Source organism: Etheostoma spectabile, unplaced genomic scaffold, assembly GCF_008692095.1.
Source record: "Etheostoma spectabile isolate EspeVRDwgs_2016 unplaced genomic scaffold, UIUC_Espe_1.0 scaffold00018595, whole genome shotgun sequence".
Lineage (NCBI taxonomy): Eukaryota > Metazoa > Chordata > Actinopteri > Perciformes > Percidae > Etheostoma > Etheostoma spectabile.
Window position 1 is genome coordinate 62340 of NW_022604340.1, and position 25944 is coordinate 88283.

Consider the following 25944-nt stretch of genomic DNA (forward strand, 5'->3'; position numbering starts at 1 on the left):
AAGTCTATTAGAAGCTCTTTCCCGGTGATGCTGAGCGTTACTGCGCAGCCTCCAACTGAGCTTGAAGACGTAGATGTGACGTGAGCAACCTGTCTGAAAGCTGTAAGTCTTCTGGTAGCTGTGCAAGACAAATCTCAATCATTCCCAATCAGCAGAGATGGAGAGGTATGTATATGTTAGGAGATAACATAGACACAGGCTAATTACTGCTAACTAACATGCTAGTTAGCATTAACATAGGCACAGACTAATTACTGCTAACTATCATGCTAGTTAACATAGACACAGTCTATTTACTGCTAACTAACATGCTAGTTAACATTAACATAGACACAGGCTCATTACTGCTAACATGCTAGTTAACATTAACATAGACACAGGCTAATTACTGCTAACTAACATGCTAGTTAACATTAACATAGACACAGGCTTATTACCGCTAACTAACATGCTAGTTAACATTAACATAGACACAGGCTAATTAATGCTAACTAACATGCTAGTTAACATTAACATAGACACAGGCTAACTACTGCTAACTAACATGCTAGTTAACATTAACATAGACACAGGCTGATTACTGCTAGCTAACATGCTAGTTAACATTAACATAGACACAGGCTAATTACTGCTAACTAACATGCTAGTTAGCGTAGGGTTGTGTGTGTGATTCTGGGTGCTGGTGCTTCCATTCCCTGGTAATGAGTTATTTTGTGGTTTTTAACGTATCCTGACAGGATTGTTAATGTTAAATGTTGTTTAACTCTTAAAGGGGAGTTCCTCCTAAAAGTTGTACAGAGTATTAGTAAAGGAATGTATTATAAGTTGAACTATTATCTCCAGGTGTATGATGGCTCATGTTTTGACTCTGAAGTTGTTTGAATATTTATTTCCAGCCAAAGAGGGTTTATGATTTCCATGATGACATTAGTATAATGGAGGAGTTTTGGAGGTAGAAAGAATAGATATATATTATTATTGAAACGGTACAGTAAGGGTGATATTTATTTTGGGAAGGACGAGACTACTTCTGGGAATTTGAGTGTGGAAGATTTTGCCCACTGAAAAATGGGGAGTAAAGAAAATGGTGTTCCGGTTCTTAAATTGAAGTGAAACATGTTTCCACGAGGGGAATGTTGTTGTTGAGGACTGTTTTATGCTTTTGTGTTTGGGAGAATTTGTAATAAACAGAGATTTGGAGACGAGGACGGCGGTTCGTTCTCTCACTCACTGACTCCGTGATTCTACTTTCCAGGGTTTCTCCTCTGAGAGTTAAGTAGCGAACCCCAATCAAGAAAAATCATTGGTTACCCCGGTTACTCGATTTGAACCTCCCACCCCCTCTTGGGGCAGACGTCAAGCTGGCGACCAGAGCAGGAAAGAAGGAGGAAGAGGAGGAGGAGCCTGTAGCAGTGAAGGAGGAAGAGGAGGAGGAGCCTGCAGCAGGAGTGAAGGAGGAAGAGGAGGAGAAGGAGCTCGCAGCAGTGAAGGAGGAAGAGGAGGAGGAGCCTGTAGCAGTGAAGGAGGAAGAGGAGGAGGAGGAGCAGCCTGCAGCAGTGAAGGAGGAAGAGGAGGAGGAGGAGCCTGCAGCAGTGAAGGAGGAAGAGGAGGAGGAGCATGTAGCAGTGAAGGAGGAAGAAGAGGAGTATGTGGTGGAGAAGGTTTTGGACCGCAGAGTGGTGAAGGGAAGAGTAGAGTTTCTGCTGAAATGGAAGGGGTTCTCAGAGTAAGTATGAGTCTAGAATATTAATAATTGGTGATTTTGGTCTATATACATACACACACACACACACACACAGACCCGCAAATAACCTATCACCATGGCAACAGATAAAAGGAATAATCCAAATTAGCAGCTAGAGTGAGAATGTATTCCCTAAAAAACAAAGTGTGAGGAGATGTTCTTCTGTCTGCACTCACCTTTCCAGTGAGGAGAACACATGGGAGCCACAAGACCACCTGGACCTGGACCTGATCACCGAGTACCTGCAGAGACACCAGGAGGAGGAGGAGGAGGAGGAGGAGGAGGTGGAGGAGGAGGAGGGGAAGAGGAAAGGTGTCAGGGAGGCCTCGGGAGACTCAGAAGAGCGAGGGAGCAAGAGGAAGAAGGAGGAGGTGAGTGAAGGAAAGAGGTTACTCCAGACTAAAGAGACCAGGAATCTAATCTCAATATTAATGAATGCACACAGACACTTTCACTAATGTCTTTTAGGATTTTTATATAAATGACTCTCGACATTGTGATATGAACATGCATATACATCCATGTCTAGTAGTCGGGCTGCAATGGATCACCAACCTCACGGATTGGTTTGCAAAAAAGGGAGGAATTTTTTTCATTAAACATGTAATAATAACATGACAGTAATAAGTAACTTATTTCATGAGTAAATTGCCGTTAAACGACCTAGTCGCTCCTCGTCCTCGCTTGAACGCCAGGATGCTCTGCTCAGACGAGAGAGAGACACAGCCAGAGAGAGAGACTATTGCCTTCACATTATTGCTGTTGCTGTGTATCTTATTGCGTCTCTGACAGATGTGCAAATGGTTTAATATTCCTTGTGCAGCCATGTGTTGATGCCTAGCAACGTGTTATCACCAGCCTGTGGAGCCACGTGCTTCGCTGTTAAAGGTGTATTACACTGTTTGCTCCGTTATAGATATGTGTGCCATAATAAATGTGCCTTATTCTCAGTTTGTGTTACTGAGCAATATGTTAGTTATGTTAATTAATACAGAGAAATTAATATAATTCTTCATATTGTTTGCCGGTGGCTTTAACATTTAGTTTGGTAAATAACGTTCAAAGTGCATTATTAATTTTTGTATTTAAGAACAACTTCCAACTTCACATGTAACGTCAAATACAACTTCATCGTTAACTTCATGTTGGCCGGAGTTTCAGCAGCCAGTTTTCAATAGTTCTTACAAGCCTATTGCCTTTATTTTTGTAATATGATAAACAGTGCTTTCTGAACATATTAAACACACTTTTGAAAATACTGCGATAATATCAAAAACCGTGATAATTGTGTTCACTATGAGCGATGTTACATTTTCATACAAAATCTTTAGCTATGTTTACACCTCACATCCCCACTCCTGGGGTCAGAAGCACAGTTTCCCATATGTTCTCCTTGGGTGCACCGGCCACATAAATTGAGACTGCCCAGGTGAAAAAATTCAATTTTCTTTCCTAACAACGGTGCCAGGTGCCTCAATTTATTTTAATTTTTAACCTTGATCTGGCCAGATTGAGGAGAATCTGATTGTAAGACCTCAGTGCTTGAAAATAAGCAATACAATTTTAGAATAATCCTTAAACAGACAGTGGAGCGGGGCCAAAAGAGGTAATGTGGTTCTTGGTCCACGTTAAAAGTTGATTCAATCTAACACACAAAGAGTTACAGTAGTCTAATCCAGACTTAATAATGCATATATGACTTTCTAAGTGATTACGCAACAGGTAAGGCTTGACCTTAGCCCAAAGTCAACGCTGGAAGAAAGTGGTTTTAACAACAGAACTAATCTGTTTGTCAAATTTAAAAGCTCACACCCAGATTCTTGGTAAAAGAATGAATATGGAAGCTAAAGAACAGGCACTAACATGTTCAGCACAACCAAACACAACGATGTCCGTCTTATTGTCATTGAGACAGAGAAGATTCTGATCCAACCATATTTTCAGATCCCTCAGGCAGTTCAGCAAAGGCTGAAGTGTGTCCTCATCACTGATTTTTACAGACAAATGGATTTGTTCATCGTCTGCAAAACAATGGAAGGAAATGTTATGTTTTTTATGAATTGACCCTATTCTATTGTTAGTAGCATGCTGCTTAGGGCTGCACGATTATGGCCAAAATGATATTCACGATTATTTTGATCAAAATTTTGATCGCGATTATTCTCACGATTATTTGTTGATTTTAACCAAAACAAATTTTGTCGTCACATAGGCTATTAATAACTGCGAGAGGGTGTGTGATGGACGCTACTCACAGAGAGACGGCTGATCATTATGAACGGGTCCAGCACGGGTCCACGGCGCATACACACGTCGTGTGTATGAAATGTCTGTATCGTCAATGGGCTGCATTTTTATGAACTATGATATTCTCGCAATGGGTCACATCTCTGGCCCAGGTCCAGCAGCTCCGTCTCACGCTGTTACTCTACCAACTGAAGTTAGTTGCATTCAATAACTTCTGTGTTCTTCGCCATGGCGTCCGCGATAGCAGTTACCCGCGGAAACACTGGTACAAATACAGGTTTGCCCTTCATCCTTAACAATATACAGATGTGTTAATAACAATTAAAACTGTGGACTAATGTCAGAAGTGTGGACCGGCGGCCGCTGTGTGGCAGGGCACGGAGAGTAAGAGGAGAGAGAGTAAAGGAGAGATTCAAAACAGGCACGGCTTTACAGACAAAATGGGTCATGTAACGGAAAATTAAACCATATCCATATAAACAGCATTGCAGCAGATGCGACATTAGCACCAGTACGTCCTTGAGGAGCTAACAGACGCTAGTAGCACCGGTGCGTCCTAGAAGAGCTAACAGCTAACAGACGCTACTAGCTCCGACTAACAATGGTCACTGCTGTTGTCTGAAAAACAACAGACGGGACAAAGTGTTGCGTTTACTGGTAAACTGGTAAACCTCGAGACTGAAGTATAACCGACTGCTATCTGTTGAGTTTTCCTCCCGTTACTCTGTCCTCTGGGACTGTCTACATCTAGAAAATAAGCTGCACGGTGCAGTGAACTACTCTGACTGGCTCATGAGCAGACGGCTTTACGGAGCGGTAGATGGGCTTTGCAAAAAACCTGGAGCGTTCTATGAAATGACGCTTTATAACAAATAATCGCTCGATCACGCAAATTTGATCGTGGGAAGTCGCGATTAAAATTCGATTAATTGTGCAGCCCTAATGCTGCTGGTGGTCTTGCAATGGGATTAACTGTCCTAATAAAACTGTAGAAACAACAGGGCGACGCTGCTGTGAAAGCTCCCTGAACATCATTTATCAGTTTGGTTGTTAACCCTCTCCGCATTTTCCACATACTCCAGATGATTATTAATGTGCATTAATATTTTCTTCTATTTCTGAACCACATCCAACTTCACATGTAACGTCAAATCCAACTTGGTAGTTACCTTCATGTTGGAGAAATAAATCTTCCTGGATCTCCAAATCAAACATGGGGGGGGGGGGCGGTGTTTCAGCAGCCAGTTTTCACTAGTTTTTTAAAAAGCCTATTGCCATCATCTTTGTAATATAATAAATACTGTGAAACTATTTCAGCTTGTGGAGGCCAAGTCTTGCAATGGCATAGTGTCACAATATTTTCATCTGTATTTATGTCATCTTTTAGTCTAACTTGGGGGGTGAAGAAGCACAAAAAAGTCGGTCCCCGAGGCAGTCAGTTTGGAGGGGGTAGGAATAGGGACGGGGTGTGTATGTGTGTATGTGGGCTTGTGTGTGTATATGTGTGTGTGTGATAAGGTGTGAGGCGGCAGACTGTCTGTGTTGTTGTTGTTACAGAGAGTTCAGTTCAGTTTGGCCTTGTCCTTGGGAGAGATAAAGACAGCTAAGGAAGAGAGGCCAGCTGCAGGTTGTTTACCCGCTCGGGGGGGGGGGGGGGCAAAAAAGGACAGTCAGTTTAAATCCAATTTAGGCTGATTCAGTGGCGTTTGTCCGAATCAGTGTCCATCCAATTCTGTCATCCTCAGCTTCATCCGTGCATCCAATTCATGTATTGATTTCGACAGTTCCCCTATCTTCATTGTCAGTCCGGTGGTTGCACGAAGCAGGTCCACCAACTGAGCCCTGATGGAGTCCATCCTCCTCTGAGCCTCTACAGCCCGGTCTGAGATGTTACGACACAGTTCACCGTTCTGATCAGCCCTCTGATGTAAAACCTTCAGCTTCTCATCCAATACATTCAAACCCTTTTTAAGTTCCCCAGGCAGCATTGAGGCAAATTTACTGGCTGCTGTCCTACCAATTTTACGATGATTCAGGAAGATTCCAAGTCCCATGGCTAGAAAACCTCCCAGCAGAATTCCAATTATCCACAAATCTTCTACATGTCTGCAACCGGAACATATTTTCCTTCATTTTGTCACAAATTATTGTATGAAGAGTGAGAGCAAGTCCAGGGTTTAAGAAGGTTGTTCACTATCTCTCTCTCTCTCTCTATATCTCTCTCTCTCTCTCTCTCTCTCTCTCTCTCTCTCTCTCTCTCTTGGTTTGTCTGTTGCTATAGAAACAGAGAAGAGCGGATGGACCAAAATGTCATCACTGTCAACACTGTGACAAATCCTTCACAAGATCTGGAACTTTAAAGATTCATCAGAGAGTTCACACTGGAGAGAATCTACACAGCTGTGATCAATGTGGGGCAGCTTTCACACTGAAGAGTCACCTAGTAATACATCAACGCAGTCACACTGGAGAGAAGCCGTACAGCTGTGATCAATGTGGGAAAACCTTTTGTAGGAGGGATAGCCTGGTAGTCCACCAACGTGTTCACACCGGAGAGAAACCGTACCGGTGTGATCAATGTGGTAAAACCTTTGCTATGAGGGGTCACCTAGTAATCCACCGACGTATTCACACCAGAGAGAAACCGTACCGGTGTGGTCAATGTGGGGAAACCTTTACTGAGAGTAGTGGCTTTAAGCGCCACCAGCGTAGACACACTGGAGAGAAGCCGTACTGCTGTGATCTATGTGGGAAAGCCTTTACTCAGATTGGTCGCCTTAAAACTCACCAGCTCATTCACACTGGAGAGAAGCCGCACAGGTGTGAACACTGTGGGAAAACATTTTCTCAGATTGGTCGCCTTAAAGCTCACCAGCGTGTTCACACCGGAGAGAAGCCGTACTGGTGTGAACAATGTGGGAAAATTTTCTCACGGAGTTGTCAGCTTAAAAGACATCAACGCATTCACACTGGGGAGAAGCCGTACAGCTGTGATCTATGTGGTAAAACATTTTCTTGGACGAGTAGCCTAGTAGTCCACCGACGTGTTCACACCGGAGAGAAGCCGAAATAGTCTGAACACGTACATTAGCTCTAAATAAGCAAAACTACAAAGAGACTCATGAAAGTGCAGCGTCAAGAAAAAACAACAATAACTACAGTTGGGTTCGAAGGTTTGGGCACCCCAGGTAAAAATGTGTATTAATGTGCATAAAGAAGCCAAAAACGATGGAAAAATCTCCAAATGACAGATTAGATATTAAATATGTCACAAAAAGTTAGGTTTTATTTCATCATTTATACTTTCAAAATAACAAAACAAATAAATGACGTCTGCAAAAGTTTGGGCCCCCTGCAGAGTTAAGAACTTGTTGGTTTGCGAGCTTTTGGCTAATTCTGGGATTTTTAACCCATGTATAATCATTTGTTTTATTAATTTGATATGTCTTCTTCTTAAACTGAACTGAGTAGAACTTTGACATTTAGTTTCTTCTTATTTTACAGATTTATTCTTTTTTATGACATCATACTTCAGTTTATCACAAACATTCAACATCAACACACATCTGGAGATACGTGGTTTTCATTGGACAAGAAGGGAAAAACCTGAAAAGTAATTAGAAACTCCCCTTCAGAAAATGGCGTAGTGTTGTGGCGATGTTGTGCGTCCATGTTTGGTTAAAACCTCGGCGCTCTGTATCGACCTCTCTTTCTTTCCCATAAGCTGATGTTTTTGAGGGATAACAGCTGATTCCCGTCCATGTTAATGTCTCCCGTTCAGGTCTCAGCTCGCCGCCACAGGGGTCCGACCGTTCTCTTAATACATCCATGGGTCCGACCCTCCCACACCTCAAACTTCTTCTACTGCTTTTTAATTGCGCCTTGCCACCAGAGAAGAAGAAGCTGCATACGTTGGCTCAAAAAAGAAAGCCCAGGTCTGGTGTAGTGGTTATAGCCGGTGTGATTTATTTATTTTTATTTTTATTCTTTTCAGTTTTTGTTAATAATTTCTTTTTACTCAGTAACGTGAAATGTAGCAAAATACAATCCTTCATCTTAAAATCAAGTACATTTTAAAAACTACTTGAAAAATACACAACAAAACTGTTCAATACAGTAACGTAAGTAATGTATTTTGTTATTTTCCACCTCTGCCAATACCTCACTGTCCAGTGTGTATTAAATGAACCAAACTGAGTGAACAATGTGAATTTCCACTCACCAGATATACGTATAAAGGGATGTCTTCTACATCTGTGTTACTTCTTGACATTAATAGAATAATTCTACAACGTATGAATTTTTGGTGTCGATGTGCATTTGATCCGATGATGCTGTGACGTCTTCATAACGTCAGAGTCAGAGAGACGTCAGAACCAGTCCAACCTGTTCACAGAGCCAGTTAGTGTGAGAGAAGTCCTCCATCAGGAATCTTTTAGTTTGCCTATTTATTTTAGAGACGGACATATATATTTAAAAAAAATCCAAGTGTTTTTATTCATTAGCATGATAGTTGACGTGAGCTTTTACTTTGAAAAGTAAGACAGATGGCTTATTGTTTAAAGTATTTTATTCTTGATGCAAGCTTTTATTTTGAAAAGTAGAAGCTCGGGGATGGCACAAGGCGGGACGGCATGACATGGGACGCTCCAGGCTGCAGCCATACACTCTTGGGCCCAGTCAGGGTGAGAGAAGTCCCCCATCAAATGATGGACCTCTACTATCTGTCCACTAGATGGAGCTAACTGACCATCTAATGAGCTAAAGATCAGCAACTTGTACAGCAGCAGGTATCTCTCCAAGGGGCCTCCGGGTCACATATACATCGACGTATACGTTGTACATTTAGCTTTTAATACTTACTACCTTGATACTTCCTCCACAACAGCCCCTGTTTCTCATGTGGCCCCTTGGGAAAATGAATTGCCCCCCCTTTCCCTAGGGCAACATATGTAGGAGACTAGCTAAATTAATTCACATACGTCTGCTCATATGGGCTATTTAGGTGTGAAGAAGCTAGCTGCTAGTCTGGGCTGTGGACATTAGCTGTAGAAGCTAGCTGCTTGTCTGGGTGATTAGCATTATAACTGTTTATGTTTGTGAAGAAAAGAAGGACGGCCCTCAGAACTAACCATGTTTGGTACTTTCACTTTCAAACGACTGTCTGAAGACGTTTTATGGGACGGTCTGAACTAAAATTGCACATTATACCTTTCTAAGAGTCTTAAAGGTCATGTGTGACATCTGTTGTTAATGTTAATAATGTATCCCACATTATAACATGTGTATGCATTTCTATAGATTTTTCTTTAATTAAAAACAAAACAGTTGAAATTTATGACCCCTTATCCTATTTTCACTACATGGGAGAGATCCCCCCCCGCCCCCTTTTACAGTTTTTTTAATGTAGGTTAGTAAATTTTACTTAAAGTACATTTTAAAATAACTGCTTATTACTTAATTTTTAAAATAGGTATTTTTACTTGTACTTAATCATTATTTTATCAAAGTATTGGTACTTTTTCTTGAGTAGAATATTTTACTAGTTTTTCTGATGTGTCTTTTTTCGAGAAACGTAGTTTGTCATTCTGCAGAACCTGAAGAACTCTTTAAGGTCGGGCTGTTAAAAATAAGAGGAGTGAGTCCGAGTCTGATCTGGTGCTGAGCTGCAGGGCAGGTGGACCCTGAGTTCTCGCTGCCAGGGCTGTTCTCTATCTTAAAGGGCTGAGGATGAATACTACTTCCCATGATTATTTTAGTAATGTTCCTAACACTTGATCCGTTCTGTGTTGTTGATGCGGGGGGGGGGGACCAAGAAATAAAAACACAAACTCTCAAAACCAAACTGCAGATCCGCTCACTGACAGTTATGAAGTTGTTTCCTGTATATCGGTAGTTTAATGTAAAAGAAATACAGACACTTATGATCCTTTTCTGTGTGAAAGGGCCGCACACACCTCGTAAAAAACATACAGACTGTCGTGTTTGTCCGCTTGTAGAGCAGATAGTTAAGTTCTGGCTGTAATAGGCCTGTGTGGTTAACTCAGCTGCAAACGCCAATATTAGATCTCTTTGGTTGGTCTGGAGTCCGGTCAGGTCTACCCGGCAACACTGAAGCTTGGGATGGGATAGGAGCGCCAACCCTCTAATACGCACCACCACGCTGCTCTCTGCCGCTGTCGCCAGTTTGGTGATTCTGGTGAACCGTAGTGTTGAACATCAGCTCCACTCACGTTATGCGTGCAATGGAGCCGGCTTGCAGAGTTAAAATACTTCTATTTGAGGAATATAATATATGGTCTACTGGTAAAGCATCATTAATCACTTTAAGGGGGGGCACATTTTGTCCCCACCGGGCCTTTAATAATTCAGTAGAGTCAGGGACATGTACACCAGAAAGGGGGTAATCCCATTGACCGATAATATTAATAATATAATCAATATCTATACAGTCTATGGGTAATCCCATGCATCCCCTTTATTTATTTCCAGCTAGAACATAAAGCTTCCAGCATGAAGCGTATCCCACAATCCACTGCAACATGAGGTCACACAAGTGGGACGCAGCCTGTGCTCCAGAGACCCGTCAACAAATGTGAGTAGATATTAAATTAATTTATAACACCGCTGCTTTTGCTGTATTTATTTGCGAGCTGCAGTCAGGAGAAAGATGCTTTTATTGTTTTAATTTGGAGATATTCTCCTCACCCAAGAGGGAGGGAGCGGTGCATGTGAAGGTAAATGTTAGACAAAAACAAGCAGTGTTAAAAAAAAAAGTACTGAGGTATTAAATATTAACAGCTAAATGTACTTTAAGTATCAAAGTAATATGTCACACGGAGCCCACTTGGAGAGATACCTGCTGCTGTACAAGTTGCTGATCTTCAGCTCATTAGATGGTCAGTTAGCTCCATCTAGTGGACAGATAGTAGAAGTCCATCATCTGATTAAACTCAGTACACAGAGACCTCAAACTGTCTGACAACAGGAAGGTGACAAATGTGAAGGAGGATCAGTCATATCCTGATCATCCAGACAGATTTAACTACTGGCCTCAGCTGCTGTGTAGAGATAGTCTGACTGGTCGCTGTTACTGGGAGATCGAGAGGAGAGGAAGGGTTGATATATCAGTGAGTTACAGAGGAATCAGGAGGAAAGGAGACAGTGATGACTGTGTGTTTGGATATAATGATCATTCCTGGAGTCTGGTCTGCTCTGATGAAGATGGTTACTCTGTCTGGCACAGTAACAGAAGAACAGCCCTCACTTCCTGCTCTGTCTCTAACAGAGTAGCAGTGTATGTGGACGTTCCTGCTGGCTCTCTGTCCTTCTACACAGTCTCCTCTGACTCACTGATCCACCTCCACACCTTCAACACCACATTCACTCAGCCTCTCTATCCTGGGTTTGGGTTCTGGTCTGGTTCCTCAGTGTCTCTGTGTCCTCTGCAGGACTGAGAGTCTCTCCTGTGGACAGAAACACTGACTGAAGACCAGCTGCTGAAATAAAGTTCAGTCTGTTCACCATCACACACACTCTGCACTGTGAAGCAGATCTGAGACTCAAACACTCATTCATCTGATATCATCTCTGATTATCAACATTTGAACTGTTTGACTAAAACACTTCATGATATGTCCCATCTAAAAATTAATCAACTTGTATTGGTCACTATTATGTCCTTTATACTTTCAATCATATTGTAAAATATTTAAAATGTGGTAAACAAATGTTTCTATAAACAATCATCATATAGTCTAATGTTTCTAAATGCTTTTAATAAAATCTATACGTTTCATCATTTGTTCATTTGATCATATCATGATTTCATTCATCAGTTGTCTTTCTTTACTGAGATTGATACATCCCCCCAATAAAAACTGTGTACCTCAGTGCAGCCTACTCAAAATAACTATTATATTTCCTGTACATACATAAAGACATTTGCACCATAATTTAATGCAGAAAAGACACAAATTGTTGCAGAAAATGAAGTGTCCCCCCCCCCCCATGTTGAACCCAAGGTTGTGTCTTATTTTCAACTCCTAATTAAAAGGTAAAGTTTGCGTCCACTAAAGGTTCAGTTGTTGTCTGACTATTATTATTATTATTATTATTACTATAGATTATTATTCTAATAATATTATGGGATGGATCCCTACAGAGATAGACCTTTAGTTAAGGAGTAAGATCCTTTTAGTTTAACATGAATCAGCCCCGAAATCACCATCACCAAACCCACCAGACTCCATGTAAATGATCACTACTTTTAGTGTGTATAGAGCAGCATATCTCCACCAGACTCAATGTAAATAATCACTACTTTTAGTGAGTATAGAGCAGCATATCTTCACCAGACTCCATGTAAATAATTACTACTTTTAGCGTGTACAGAGCAGCATATCTCCACCAGACTCCATGTAAATAATCACTACTTTTAGTGTGTATAGAGCAGCATATCTCCACCAGACTCCATGTAAATAATCAGTACTTTTAGTGTGTATAGAGCAACATATCTCCACCAGACTCCATTTAAATAATCACCACTTTTAGCGTGTAAAGAGCAGCATATGGTTACATTTATTTCAGCTTGAATGTGTGATACACCCTTAAGGGATAACATAATAACCAGCGTAGCGTTAAGTACGAATTTCAAATTTTATTGGTAAGCAATATTAACGTAGCGGGGAAACAAAGAAAGCGGAACCAATGTGCGGGGATCGGTACACCACGGGGCCCAGCTGACGGACACTCTTTGGAGATGAGGATGGCGGTTTGTTTTCTCACTCACTGATGCCGTAATTCTGCTTTCCAGGTTGGTACTCGGTAAAAATGACAAACGACGGTTTCCTTCTGACGTGCGTATGGTGTACTGAAGCTGTGGGGGGGTAGTTATGGAGGTTATGATGTGTAAAGGCGAGCTACAGAGCCGCGTTTGTAACCGGAAACGGGTTTCGTAAACAATAGAGCTCGCGGCTAGCTAACAGGTGTGTATCGGGGTGGGATCATAGACAGCTAAAGAAATGGACGGAGACCAGTGAAGTCTATTAGAAGCTCTTTCCCGGTGATGCTGAGCGTTACTGCGCAGCCTCCAACTGAGCTTGAAGACGTAGATGTGACGTGAGCAACCTGTCTGAAAGCTGTAAGTCTTCTGGTAGCTGTGCAAGACAAATCTCAATCATTCCCAATCAGCAGAGATGGAGAGGTATGTATATGTTAGGAGATAACATAGACACAGGCTAATTACTGCTAACTAACATGCTAGTTAGCATTAACATAGGCACAGACTAATTACTGCTAACTATCATGCTAGTTAACATAGACACAGTCTATTTACTGCTAACTAACATGCTAGTTAACATTAACATAGACACAGGCTCATTACTGCTAACATGCTAGTTAACATTAACATAGACACAGGCTAATTACTGCTAACTAACATGCTAGTTAACATTAACATAGACACAGGCTTATTACCGCTAACTAACATGCTAGTTAACATTAACATAGATACAGGCTAATTAATGCTAACTAACATGCTAGTTAACATTAACATAGACACAGGCTAACTACTGCTAACTAACATGCTAGTTAACATTAACATAGACACAGGCTGATTACTGCTAGCTAACATGCTAGTTAACATTAACATAGACACAGGCTAATTACTGCTAACTAACATGCTAGTTAGCGTAGGGTTGTGTGTGTGATTCTGGGTGCTGGTGCTTCCATTCCCTGGTAATGAGTTATTTTGTGGTTTTTAACGTATCCTGACAGGATTGTTAATGTTAAATGTTGTTTAACTCTTAAAGGGGAGTTCCTCCTAAAAGTTGTACAGAGTATTAGTAAAGGAATGTATTATAAGTTGAACTATTATCTCCAGGTGTATGATGGCTCATGTTTTGACTCTGAAGTTGTTTGAATATTTATTTCCAGCCAAAGAGGGTTTATGATTTCCATGATGACATTAGTATAATGGAGGAGTTTTGGAGGTAGAAAGAATAGATATATATATTATTATTGAAACGGTACAGTAAGGGTGATATTTATTTTGGGAAGGACGAGACTACTTCTGGGAATTTGAGTGTGGAAGATTTTGCCCACTGAAAAATGTGGAGTAAAGAAAATGGTGTTCCGGTTCTTAAATTGAAGTGAAACATGTATCCACGAGGGAAATGTTGTTGTTGAGGACGGTTTTATGCTTTTGTGTTTGGGAGAATTTGTAATAAACAGAGATTTGGAGACGAGGACGGCGGTTCGTTCTCTCACTCACTGACTCCGTGATTCTGCTTTCCAGGGTTTCTCCTCTGAGAGTTAAGTAGTGAACCCCAATCAAGAAAAATCATTGGTTACCCCGGTTACTCAATTTGAACCTCCCACCCCCTCTTGGGGCAGACGTCAAGCTGGCGACCAGAGCAGGAAAGAAGGAGGAAGAGGAGGAGCTTGTAGCAGTGAAGGAGGAAGAGGAGGAGGAGCCTGTAGCAGTGAAGAAGGAAGAGGAGGAGGAGCCTGCAGCAGGAGTGAAGGAGGAAGAGGAGGAGGAGCCTGCAGCAGCAAAGGAGGAACAGGAGAAGGAGCTTGCAGCAGTGAAGGAGGAGGAGGTGGAGCCTGTGGCCGCAGTGAAGGAGGAGGAGGAGGAGCCTGCAGCAGTGAAGGAGGAAGAGGAGGAGGAGGAGGAGGAGGAGCAGCCTGCAGCAGTGAAGGAGGAAGAGGAGGAGGAGGAGCCTGCAGCAGTGAAGGAGGAAGAGGAGGAGGAGCATGTAGCAGTGAAGGAGGAAGAGGAGGAGTATGTGGTGGAGAAGGTTTTGGACCGCAGAGTGGTGAAGGGAAGAGTAGAGTTTCTGCTGAAATGGAAGGGGTTCTCAGAGTAAGTATGAGTCTAGAATATTAATAATTGGTGATTTTGGTCCTGATATATATATATATATACACACACACACACACACACACACACACACACACACACACACACACACACACACAGACCCGCAAATAACCTATCACCATGGCAACAGATAAAAGGAATAATCCAAATTAGCAGCTAGAGTGAGAATGTATTTCCTAAAAACAAAGTGTGAGGAGATGTTCTTCTGTCTGCACTCACCTTTCCAGTGAGGAGAACACATGGGAGCCGCAAGACCACCTGGACCTGGACCTTATCACCGAGTACCTGCAGAGATACCAGGAGGAGGAGGAGGAGGAGGGCGGCAAGAGGAAAGGTGTCAGGGAGGCCTCGGGAGACTCAGAGGAGCGAGGGAGCAAGAGGATGAAGGAGGAGGTGAGTGAAGGAAAGAGGTTACTCCAGACTGAAGAGACCAGGAATCTAATCTCAATATTAATGAATGCACACAGACGCTTTCACAAAGACAGAGCGAGAGACACACACACACACACACACACACACACACACAGAGACACACACATAGAGAGAGAGAGAGAGACACACACACACACACACACACACACACACACACACACACACACACAGAGGAATTCCCCTTTAAGGAGCAACACTTCCCGTAAAAAAAAAAAGTCCTGGAATTTGCAGAATTAACCAGTGCATTTAAACATGATTTCCTGTTAAATAGAGGACACGGGTATATGGATTTAATTTTTCTGGCCTTTATTTGCAGATTTCGGTTTTAATGCTATATGACAAACCGTCTAATCCAACACACATAGTCTGGCCTCTGATGTCTGAATGAACTAAAGACCTGAGATGCCTCCCAGGCCTTGAAGGCCCCGTAGGCGGTCCACCCGTCCACATTCACATCAGCGCTATCCGGCTGGTGTTTGGTGTCACCGGTAGTCTCCATCTTCTCCTCCGACCCCCCTCTTCTTGTTCACGTCATAGAGGGACTCGCCTTTCAGGAACCCACGTAGACCCCTGAACTCACCACCCAGCCCCCACCACTCCCAGTCGAGAGGGTCGTCCCAACAGTGCAATGACTTGACTGTTTAACTCGTCATCTCACTCCCCCCAACTCCAGTCCACGTCTTCACTGTCGGATTCGCCTTTGCTCTCAGAGTCTTCATCAGACCCCCCCTGCTTCCAGTCAAGGTCTTTTCTGATGTAGTCTCCTTTGTTTTCAGAGTCCTGTTCTGATCCGTTGGTGAAGACTTGACTGTTTGACGCCTCATCAGACTTCTAGTCGAGGTCTTTGGACCCGTCTTCGCTCTCTGAGTCATTGAATATGTCTTTGAACTCATCATTCATATCAGAGCGGTCCGGTTTGGGTTCCTTGTCTCTTGTGGACTCATCAGACTCTTCTTTCCTCGGAGACTCACCTTGGCTTTTGGTGCGTTTGAATTTCTTTCTGAAGAAACTCTTAATTCTCTTCCAAAGCGAGCGCTGTTTGGGCCGGGCATCTCCAGAGCAGACCTGGGCCTGTGTGGGGGGGGGCTTCTGGATCTCCGTTATCTTCTTGGATCTCTATGTTCTTCAGCTCGGTCGGTAAAATAACTCCTGGTTACAGACGTCTCTGAGCGCGTTCCACCAACAGTTCAACGTTGTGAAATGACAGATATGTCCTTTCCACTGAGGCGGTTCTGGTGCTGGTTCGGAGTAAGTGCCAGATATTGAACCGGTTCTTTGCTTTTCCACACAAATAAACCTGGCTCTGGGCCAAGAAAACCGGTACCAACTTAGTGCTGGTCTAGAGATAAGAACCGGTTACGTCAGGTGCTGGGGGGGTGGGAGGGTATCATGACGTTTGAAAAAGAAAATTGGGCCGCCATTTTTAAAACACAGATCAGCTGTTAACTATAGACAGCTGTTAATGTTAGCTTTGGACATGGATGGGAAACAAAAACAACCGTGGTCTGTGGAGGAAACCAACTGTCTGCTGTCTCTGTGGTCCTCCACAGAAATTCAAAATAAACTGGATGGAGCTGTACGGACGAAACCCATCTTTGAAAGGCTTCAACATGAGATGTCTTTAGCGGGTTACCAGAGAAGTGTAGATCAGCTGATAAACAAAATAAAAAAATTAAAACAAGATTATCGGGACCAAAAAAAGAAGCTTGGGCGAAGTGGTAGCGGCGATCAGCAAAGAAGATCGCCAAATTTTAACATCCTGGACTCCATCCTGGGGGACCAACCGGCATGCCAAACCACCGGGGCGCTCAACTCCGCCCCAGCCTTGGTAGAGGCTACGGTGAACGGAGAGGCAGACCATCCCAATGCTTCAGGTTGGTCTTATATTTCAAATGTTTCTATTATGTATTTTTAACTGTGTAGACAGATATGTCTTGTTTCAATGTTATATTTGCAAGGTTAACTTTAGTTAGGTGACGACAAGCAAAGTTTAACAAGGTAGGCTACCGCTAGCAAGCTTAGCTAGCTGGGTACCGTAGCTATACGTTAACGGCGTATTAACGTTAGGCTACTGTTTGAAGCCCGTTCAACGGTCCGGAGCTAGTTAACGTTAGCAGATAAGCCCGTTGACAGCAACGTTATTGTTCATATTCTGGCACAGTGTTTGTGACTGTAGTAATACTAGTAGTAGTAGTAGTAGTAGTAGTAGTAGTAGTAGTAGTAGTCTTATAGTGACTGAGAGTGTGATGTGAGATGCTAGACAGAAACTACACGCTGTTTTCAGATAACGTTAATTTTCACTTTTGTACTCAACTATTTTGTCCATGCATCAGATTTTGATTTGACCGTTATTCACCAACTAAAGGTCCTGATTGTGCAACACTTTTAATCAAGAGGGAGGTTTGCTCACTGATAAATTAATAAATAAATCAGGGGATGGTTATAGGAGCAAACACACGACCGCTTTTATTTACTGTTTGAAGATTTTTTTTGTTTATGAGACTTAACAACAGACTCGGGTCTTACTGTGTATATTTTGTCTTGAATGAGCTTTATAAACTAAACCTGCTCCCTGTGTTTGTTGTTTATAGAGTTGTCTGTTACTGGTGAGGATGATGATGACACGGAGCTACCACCACCACCATCACCCCCACAGGACGGCAGCTCGCCGGTCCCATCTGCCTCCGTGTCATCACGCCAAGCCAGACGAGCTAAGCTATGATGTGCTGTGTATTGAGCGTTTCCTTAATGTTAACATGTTCTACATTGCCTCATAGGTTCCATTTTGTCTAACAAGCATTTAACCTAGCCTCTTTAAATGGTCAGTATGTCCTACTGAAACCATCGGTAGGTCCACTATGGTCACATGGAGGCGCTTGGATTGTTTGCAGTTAGATTAAATGATGGCAGCCAATAGAAAACAAACTGTAGCTTGTCTGCAGTAATGTGAGGAAAAAAGCGTGAACATGAGGAGCTGTTGGACTAGATGGAGAAGGCTGACGATAAGTTCCTGCAGCTCAACAAAGACAACAAATAATTAACATGTAATTTATTTATTTATTTATTTAAGTCAGATAACACAATACCAGACTGGTTATTCATTAAAAAGATAAAATAACAGTTTTGAAAATGTGAATGTGAAGTGCAAACAATCCTTATTTGGCACAACACACATAGGCACAACCAGTTAAAAGATATAATTTGATGAATGTATTCCACATTAACTACCTATCCAAAATTACAGGGATTATCAACAGATACATATACCAAACAGCGGGTAAAAACATTGAACAAACGTGAAACTTCCCCAGTTGGTTACTGACATTTTATTGTATTACAAGTTTTCTGAAATTTCTCCTGTCTGAATATGCAAATGAGTCTTTTACTACTGCCAACCTTTGGTTAATTTAGAAACAGGCAACTGGCAGTAATGATGTACAACAATCACTGTAAAAACTATCACTCCTCTCTACTGAAATAGTTGATTAAGGCTGCTCTAATATCTGCCCCTTCTGGCTCACCATGCTCAGGTAGTGCCTGACCTGGAGGTTGAATGTGTAACTTCCCGTCTACACGCTCCTCCATGAAATTGTCACCATGCTCTTCACAAATATTATGAAGCACACAGCAGGTCAACGTCATTTTCTTGCTGAGCTCCAACTTGCAGTCATTTCTTTTGAGGAGACATCTCCAACGGCCCTTCAACCTTCCAAAAGCCGTCTCTACAACCGAATGTGCACTCCTCAGTCTGTGACTGTAGGTGTGTTGTTCAGGTCAGAGTCTTCCAGTGTCGGAGAAGGGCTTCAGAAGCCAGTTCTGCATTGGGTAAGCAGGGTCACCGATGAGGTAGTGTCCAACATTAATGCCAGAGATGATCTTTTTGTTTTGTCCAAGTAATTCACCATCACTTAGTTGCTCCCATAAATGTGACTGCCTTAGCACTCATGACGCACTCTCTCTGTGCGTCATGCACACTCCCTGCATAGCCCACACACACATCCCAAAACAGGCCTCTGCCGTCCACAACTCCTTGCAATATAATCGAGTGCCACCCTTTCCTGTTAAAGTTGTCACGGGGATACTCCTCAGGGGCAATGATTGGGATGTGGCTTCCATCGATTGCACCAACACACTGTGGTATTCTCCAGCGGTTATGGAAGAAGGTGGCAATTTCAACCAGCTTTGCAGCATCTGGAGTGGTGATGTGTTGAGGGAGCAAGACCTTTATAACGGAGTCACAGAAATCCTGAACACAGTTAAACACTGTGCTTAGACCTACCCCAGAAAGGTGGCTAATGGTCCTATACTCAATGCCAGTAGCCAGCTTCCACAGAAAAATTGCAACACGTTTTCTCACTGGAACAGACGGTAGTTGGTGTTCATTCGGCCCATGAGAGGCCTGACCTGACCACATGTGTATTCCAACGACTCCCGGGACATTCGAAAGTTTCGAACAAACTGTGTAGGGGTAAAATCCGGCACAACTGTATTCCACCAATAGTGTGATCGGTGGTATGCCCAGACCACATGTGTCCTCCTCTGCCTCGCCCTCAGCCATAATACAACCTGCAAAAATAAAAATTAATCAGTTGTTTTGTTAACATGTATGCTTTGGTTTTGTACAGTATTACATACAACAATAATAACAGTGGTTTTCCAGAATAATTAACAAAATGTTTTTCAGATTAGTGTGAAGATTTATGTTGAGATTTCTTTATAAAAAAAGATTGCAAAAATATCATTCTTTTTGTTTACGTTTCCTATATTAATTATGAGGCTTTTTTCCCTTGGACCCTGCCGCCCAACATGTACATGCATGTCCCTGGCTAGCGATATCACCGTTAACGTGACAGAAAAGATGAGACATAGCCACAGTGGTTACAAATATACATATATATATGTAACGCTGCACAGATTATGCAGACGATCCGCTACGATTGACACACACACACACACACACACACACACACACACACACAGTTATAATCATATGCTGGATGTAGGCTATGGTGTATATGTGCTACATGGGTTAAATGATCGGGCTATAATAAGACCATGTCCGCTATGTTATCGCCGAAAAACAATTCCATAGTAGTTGGTAAACCGGAACATTTTAGCGTCCCGATAGGCTTTTTGTCGGGAAAAGTGGGACTGCCCCGGTCAAACCGGGACGTCTGTTTACCCTAACAGTGTTTTGCTTGACGCTACTGATGTTGCCATCGGCGAGCAAAAGATTATAATAATAAACGTTAAATCACGCGAGATAATTCCCTTTCTTCTTGAACGCGTCCTCGGTCCATAGCGGTCACGAAGAGCTGTCAAGGCCCGTCTTTGAAATCCAGGGTGAATTTGTAAAGCCAGGAGCAAAAGTATCGGCATGTAGTCCTCCATTATTGTTGACTGTCATGACGCGCTGCTATGACAACGGAGGTACTTGCAGTGACGTTGTGACGTAGCCCTGCTCTGGCTCTCAGGCTGTGGAAAATCCAGCTGGTTCTTAGATAACTGGCGAGTAGAACCAGCACCGAACTGGCAATAGCACCAGCCCAGAACCAGCACCAGAACCGCCTCGGTGGAAAAGACATATGAATGTGCACGGACAGCCTGTATTAAAGACTGCTCAGAAGCACCGATGATGTCACAATGATGATGTCACAGTGATGATGTCACAATGATGGTTCTGGTTCTGATTCTCACATCAACGTTCTTTCATCAGGAAATGATGTCACACGGATTCTTGGATCGAGGGAACATTTTCAAGTTTTTACCCAGCAGCCACTCAGCATCTCCACCAGCTGCTGTTTGGGGGGAAATTACATTTTATTCGGTTTTATTTTAACTCAGTTGAAAGTAATCTGGAGTGCTCGCGTGTCACTTAGCAACGGCACTCGGAGCGCACGGACCAAATGTCCTCAAAGTCAAAATGTCTTTATTAGTCTCCCTGAGGAGACATTAGTTCGGGACACTGAGTAACTTTGCTGCAAGAGTTACAACAGACACACAACAACAAGCACAGGGTTAAACAATTAAAAGACAAATGGACTGAAACATGTGGGTTATATGTATTATATATTTATAATATATGGATTATGTATTTATAATACATGGATAATATGTATAATAGATGTATAATATTTGGGTTATGTGTATAATATATGGGCTATATGTATAATTTATATATAATAGATGGGCTAAATGTATAATTTATATATAATAGATGGGCTAAATGTATAATTTATGGGCTATATGTATAATATATATAAAATAGATGGGCTAAATGTATAATTTATGGGCTATATGTATGTACCTGCAACTATCTATAAAAATCCCCCTCTCACCCCTTGTGGGGGGTATGTGTCATCCTTCAGCTCGGGTCCTCTACCAGAGGCCTGGGAGTTTGAGGGTTCAGTATCTTAGCTGTTCCTAGGACTGCACTCTTCTGGACAGAGACCGCTGATGTTTTACCTGGAATCCCCCCCCCCCCCCCCCCCGTGCTCCGATTACCACCCGCACCACTGTTGCTCTTACTTTCCACAAGTTCTCCAGCTCCTCTTTCAGCCCTTGGTATTTCTCGAGCTTCTGGTGTTCCTTCTTCTTGATGTTGCTGTTGTTTGGGATCGCCACATCAATCACTGCTGCCCCCCCACTGCCTTCTTCTGCTGTTTGTCCATCAACATGATGTCTGGTTGGTTAGCCATCACCAGTTTTTCAGTCTGGATCTTGAAGTCCCACAGGATCTTAGCTCGGTCATTCTGGAATACCTTAGGAGGTGTCTTCCATGTTGACCTTGTGTCTTCCAGCCCATACTCGTGGCAGATGTTCCTGTAACTATGACAGCTACCTGGTTATGCCGTTCCATGTACCACTTCCTGCCTGCATCTTACACCCTGCTGTTATGTGCTGTACTGTCTCAGGGGCATCCTTGCACAGTCTGCACCTGGGGTCCTGCCTGGTGTGGTAGACCCCGGCCTCTATTGATCTTGTACTGAGTGACTGTATGAGATCAATATATATATATATATATATATATATATAAAGTGACCCTGAACCAGCCTCTGGGTGGTCTTCACAGTGGAAGTATCAGAGTTCATAGAAACCATCCGTGTATTATAATCTGTCAGATGTGCATCCAGATGGGGTGTGTGTGTGTGTGTGTGTGTGTGTGTGTGTGTGTGTGTTCCCTCGTTAGCTGTCAGTGTGTGTCGGCCCGGTCTATACCCACAATGTTTAACTTCCGGTGTTGCTCTTGTTCTGCCAGAAATTCTTCTTCTCGAATGTCTGTTTCCAGATGTCTGTCCCCGTCCTCTGTCTCTGTGTTGGCGCTCTAACCTCCGTCCCCATCCTCTGTTTCTGTGATTGCGGTCTAACCTCCATCATGGGTGAATCATGGGAAGTCCCCCAGCAGTCTAGGCCTATAGCAGCATAACTAAGGGATGGTTCAGGACTCTTCTGAGCCAGCCCTGACTAATTAATACAAATTGGTTTTAACTACATCTCAGAGTTTGAATGACAGAAATCTGCTCAGATGAGAACTTAATGAGTGCAACTCATTTTTTAGCAAACAACTGAAATCAGCAGAACTGAGTAGGCTACAGTTTAATATGTTTATTTATTACAAGTTATATAATTATCTTGATATTCAACAACGTTAAGGCATATCTCATATTTTCCTGATATCGTGCAGCACTAATAACTACCCTGAAATATTCAGATGCTGCATAGTGTCACAATATATTTTTATCTGTATTTATATCATCTTTTAGTCTAACTTGTTTGATATGTAAATAGTTTTTCTGTCTAAATTATCTGATAAAGGTTGTTCACTAACTCTCTCTCTCTCTCTCTCTCTCTCTCTCTCTCTCTCTCTCTCTCTCTCTCTCTCTCTCTCTCTCTGTGTTTGTCTGTTGCTATAGAAACAGAGAAGAGGAGAGGGACCAAAATGTCACCACTGTCAATATTGTGACAAATCCTTCACAACATCTCGAACTTTAAAGATTCATCAGAGAGTTCACACTGGACACAATCGACACAGCTGTGATCTATGTGGGGCAGCTTTCACAGTGAAGAGTTTCCTAATAATACATCAACGCAGTCACACTGGAGAGAATCCGTACAGCTGTGATCTATGTGGTAAAAACTTTTTTAGGAGTGATAACCTAGTAATCCACCAACGTGTTCACACCGGAGAGAAGCCGTACAGCTGTGATCTATGTGGTAAAACCTTTTCTAGGAGGGATAGCCTAGTAATCCACAGACATGTTCACACCGGAGAGAAACCGTACCGGTGCGATCAATGTGGTGCAGCTTTCACACTGAAGAAAACCCTAACGTTACATCAACGCAGTCACACTGGAGAGAGGCCGTACAGCTGTGATCTATGTGGTAAAACCTTTATTAGGAAGGAGAGCCTAGTAATCCACCGACGTGTTCACACCAGAGAGAAACCGTACCGGTGTGATCAATGTGGGAAAACCTTTACTAATAGTAGTGGCTTTAAACGTCACCAGCGCAGACACACTGGAGAGAAGCCGTACAGCTGTGATCTATGTGGTAAAACCTTTACTGATAATTGTGACTTTAAAAGACACCAGCTTGTTCACGCTGGAGAGAAGCCGCACAGGTGTGAACACTGTGGAGAAACATTTTCTCAGATTGGTGGCCTTAAAGCTCACCAGCGTCTTCACACTGGAGAGAAGCCGTATTGGTGTGAACACTGTGGGAAAATGTTTTCACGGAGTAGTAATCTTACATCTCACCAACGTGTTCACACTGGAGAGAAGCCGTACAGCTGTGATCTATGTGGTAAAACATTTTCTGAGCGCGGTAATCTTAAAATACACCGGCGTGTTCACACCGGAGAGAAGCCGTACTCGTGTGAACACTGTGGGAAAATGTTTTCTCAGAGAAGTAGCCTTAAATCTCACCAACGTGTTCACACCGGAGAGAAGCCGAAATAGTCTGAACAAATACATTAGCTTTAAATAAGCAAAACTACAAAGAGACACATGAAAGTGCAGCTTCAAGAAAAAAACAATAACTATGGTGGGGTTTGAAAGTTTGGGAACCCCTGGTAAAATTTTTATTAATGTGCATACTGTGAGGAAAATAAGTATTTAAACACCCTGCTATTTTGCAAGTTCTCCCAGTTAGAAATCACGGGGGGTCTGAAATTGTCATCGTAGGTGCATGTCCACTGGGAGAGACATAATCTAAAAAAAAAAATCCAGAAATCACAATGTATTATTTTTTTAACTATTTATTTGTATGATACAACTGCAAATAAGTATTTGAACACCTGAGAAAATCAATGTTAATATTTGGCACAGCAGCTTTTGTTTGCAATTCCAGTAGTCAAACGTTTCTTGTAGTCCTTCACCAGGTTTGACACCCTGCAGAAGGGATTTTGCCCCCCCCTCCACACAGATCTTCTCTAGATCAGTCTCTCTAATTGAGGGAAGGAGGTTGTTCCCCAAAATCTCGCAATACATGACCCCGGTCCTCCTCTCCTTAATACAGTGCAGTCGCCCTGTGCAGAACCCCCCCCCAAAGCATGATGCCACCACCCCCATGCTTCACAATAGGGATGGTGGTCTTGGGATGGTCCTCATCATTCTTCTTCCTCCAAACGGTTAGTGGAATTATGACCAAAAAGTTCTATTTTGGTCTCATCTGACCACATGACTTTCTCCCATGACTCCTCTGGATCATCCAAATGGTCGTTGGCAGACTTAAGACGGGCCTTGACATGTGCTGGTTTAAGCAGGGGAACCTTCCGGGCCATGCATGATTTCAAACCATGACGTCTTAGTGTATTACCAGTAGTAACCTTGGAAACGGTGGTCCCAGCTCTTTTCAGGTCCTAGACCAGCTCCTCCCGTGTAGTTGTGGGCTGATTTCTCACCTTTCTTATGATCATTGAGACCCCCCGAGGTGAGATCTTGCATGGAGCCCCAGTCCGAGGGAGATTGACAGTCATGTTTAGCTTCTTCCATTTTCTAATGATTGCTCCAACAGTGGACCTTTTTTCACCAAGCTGCTTGGACATGTCCCCGTAGTCCTGTCCAGCCTTGTGGAGGTGGACAATTTAGTCTCTAGTGTCTTTGGACAGCTCTTTGGTGTTGGCCATGTTAGTAGTTGGATTCTTACTGATTGCATGGGGTGGACAGGTGTCTTTATGCAGCTAACAACCTCAAACAGGTGTATCTGATTTAGGATAATAAATGGAGTGGGGGGGGGGACATTTTGAAGGCAGATTAACAGGTCTTTTAGGGTCAGACTTGTAGCTGATAGACAGGTGTTCAAAAGTTATTTGCAGCTGTATCATACAAATAGTTAAAAAAAATCATACATTGTGATTTCTGGATGTTTTTTTTAGATTATGTCTCACAGTGCACCTACGAGAAAAGAAAGCCCAGGTCTGGTGTAGTGGTTATAGACGGTGGGATTTATTATTTTTCTAGCTTTCAGTTTTCATTAGTCTAACTTCTTTTTACTCAGTAACAATAGGATTTGTAATGTAGCAAAATACAAGCCTTCACCTTAAAATCAAGTACATTTTAAAAACTACTTGAAAACTACACAACAGAACTGCTGAACACAGTAACATAAGTAATGTATTTCCTTATTTTCCACCTCT

The 25944-nt window shown here is 42.6% G+C and overlaps 1 protein-coding gene across 1 annotated transcript; it reads left to right on the plus strand.

The window, feature by feature from the left end:
* Positions 1 to 2037: 2037 nt before the first annotated feature.
* Positions 2038 to 24291, plus strand: LOC116681204 (zinc finger protein 271-like; the record flags this gene model as incomplete). The annotated part of the gene is made up of 3 exons (XM_032509583.1): positions 2038 to 2115; positions 6273 to 7063; positions 23341 to 24291. Coding segments are annotated over 3 exons (1794 nt in total), but the record flags the coding sequence as incomplete, so codon positions are not given.
* Between the last annotated feature and the right edge of the window lie 1653 nt (positions 24292 to 25944).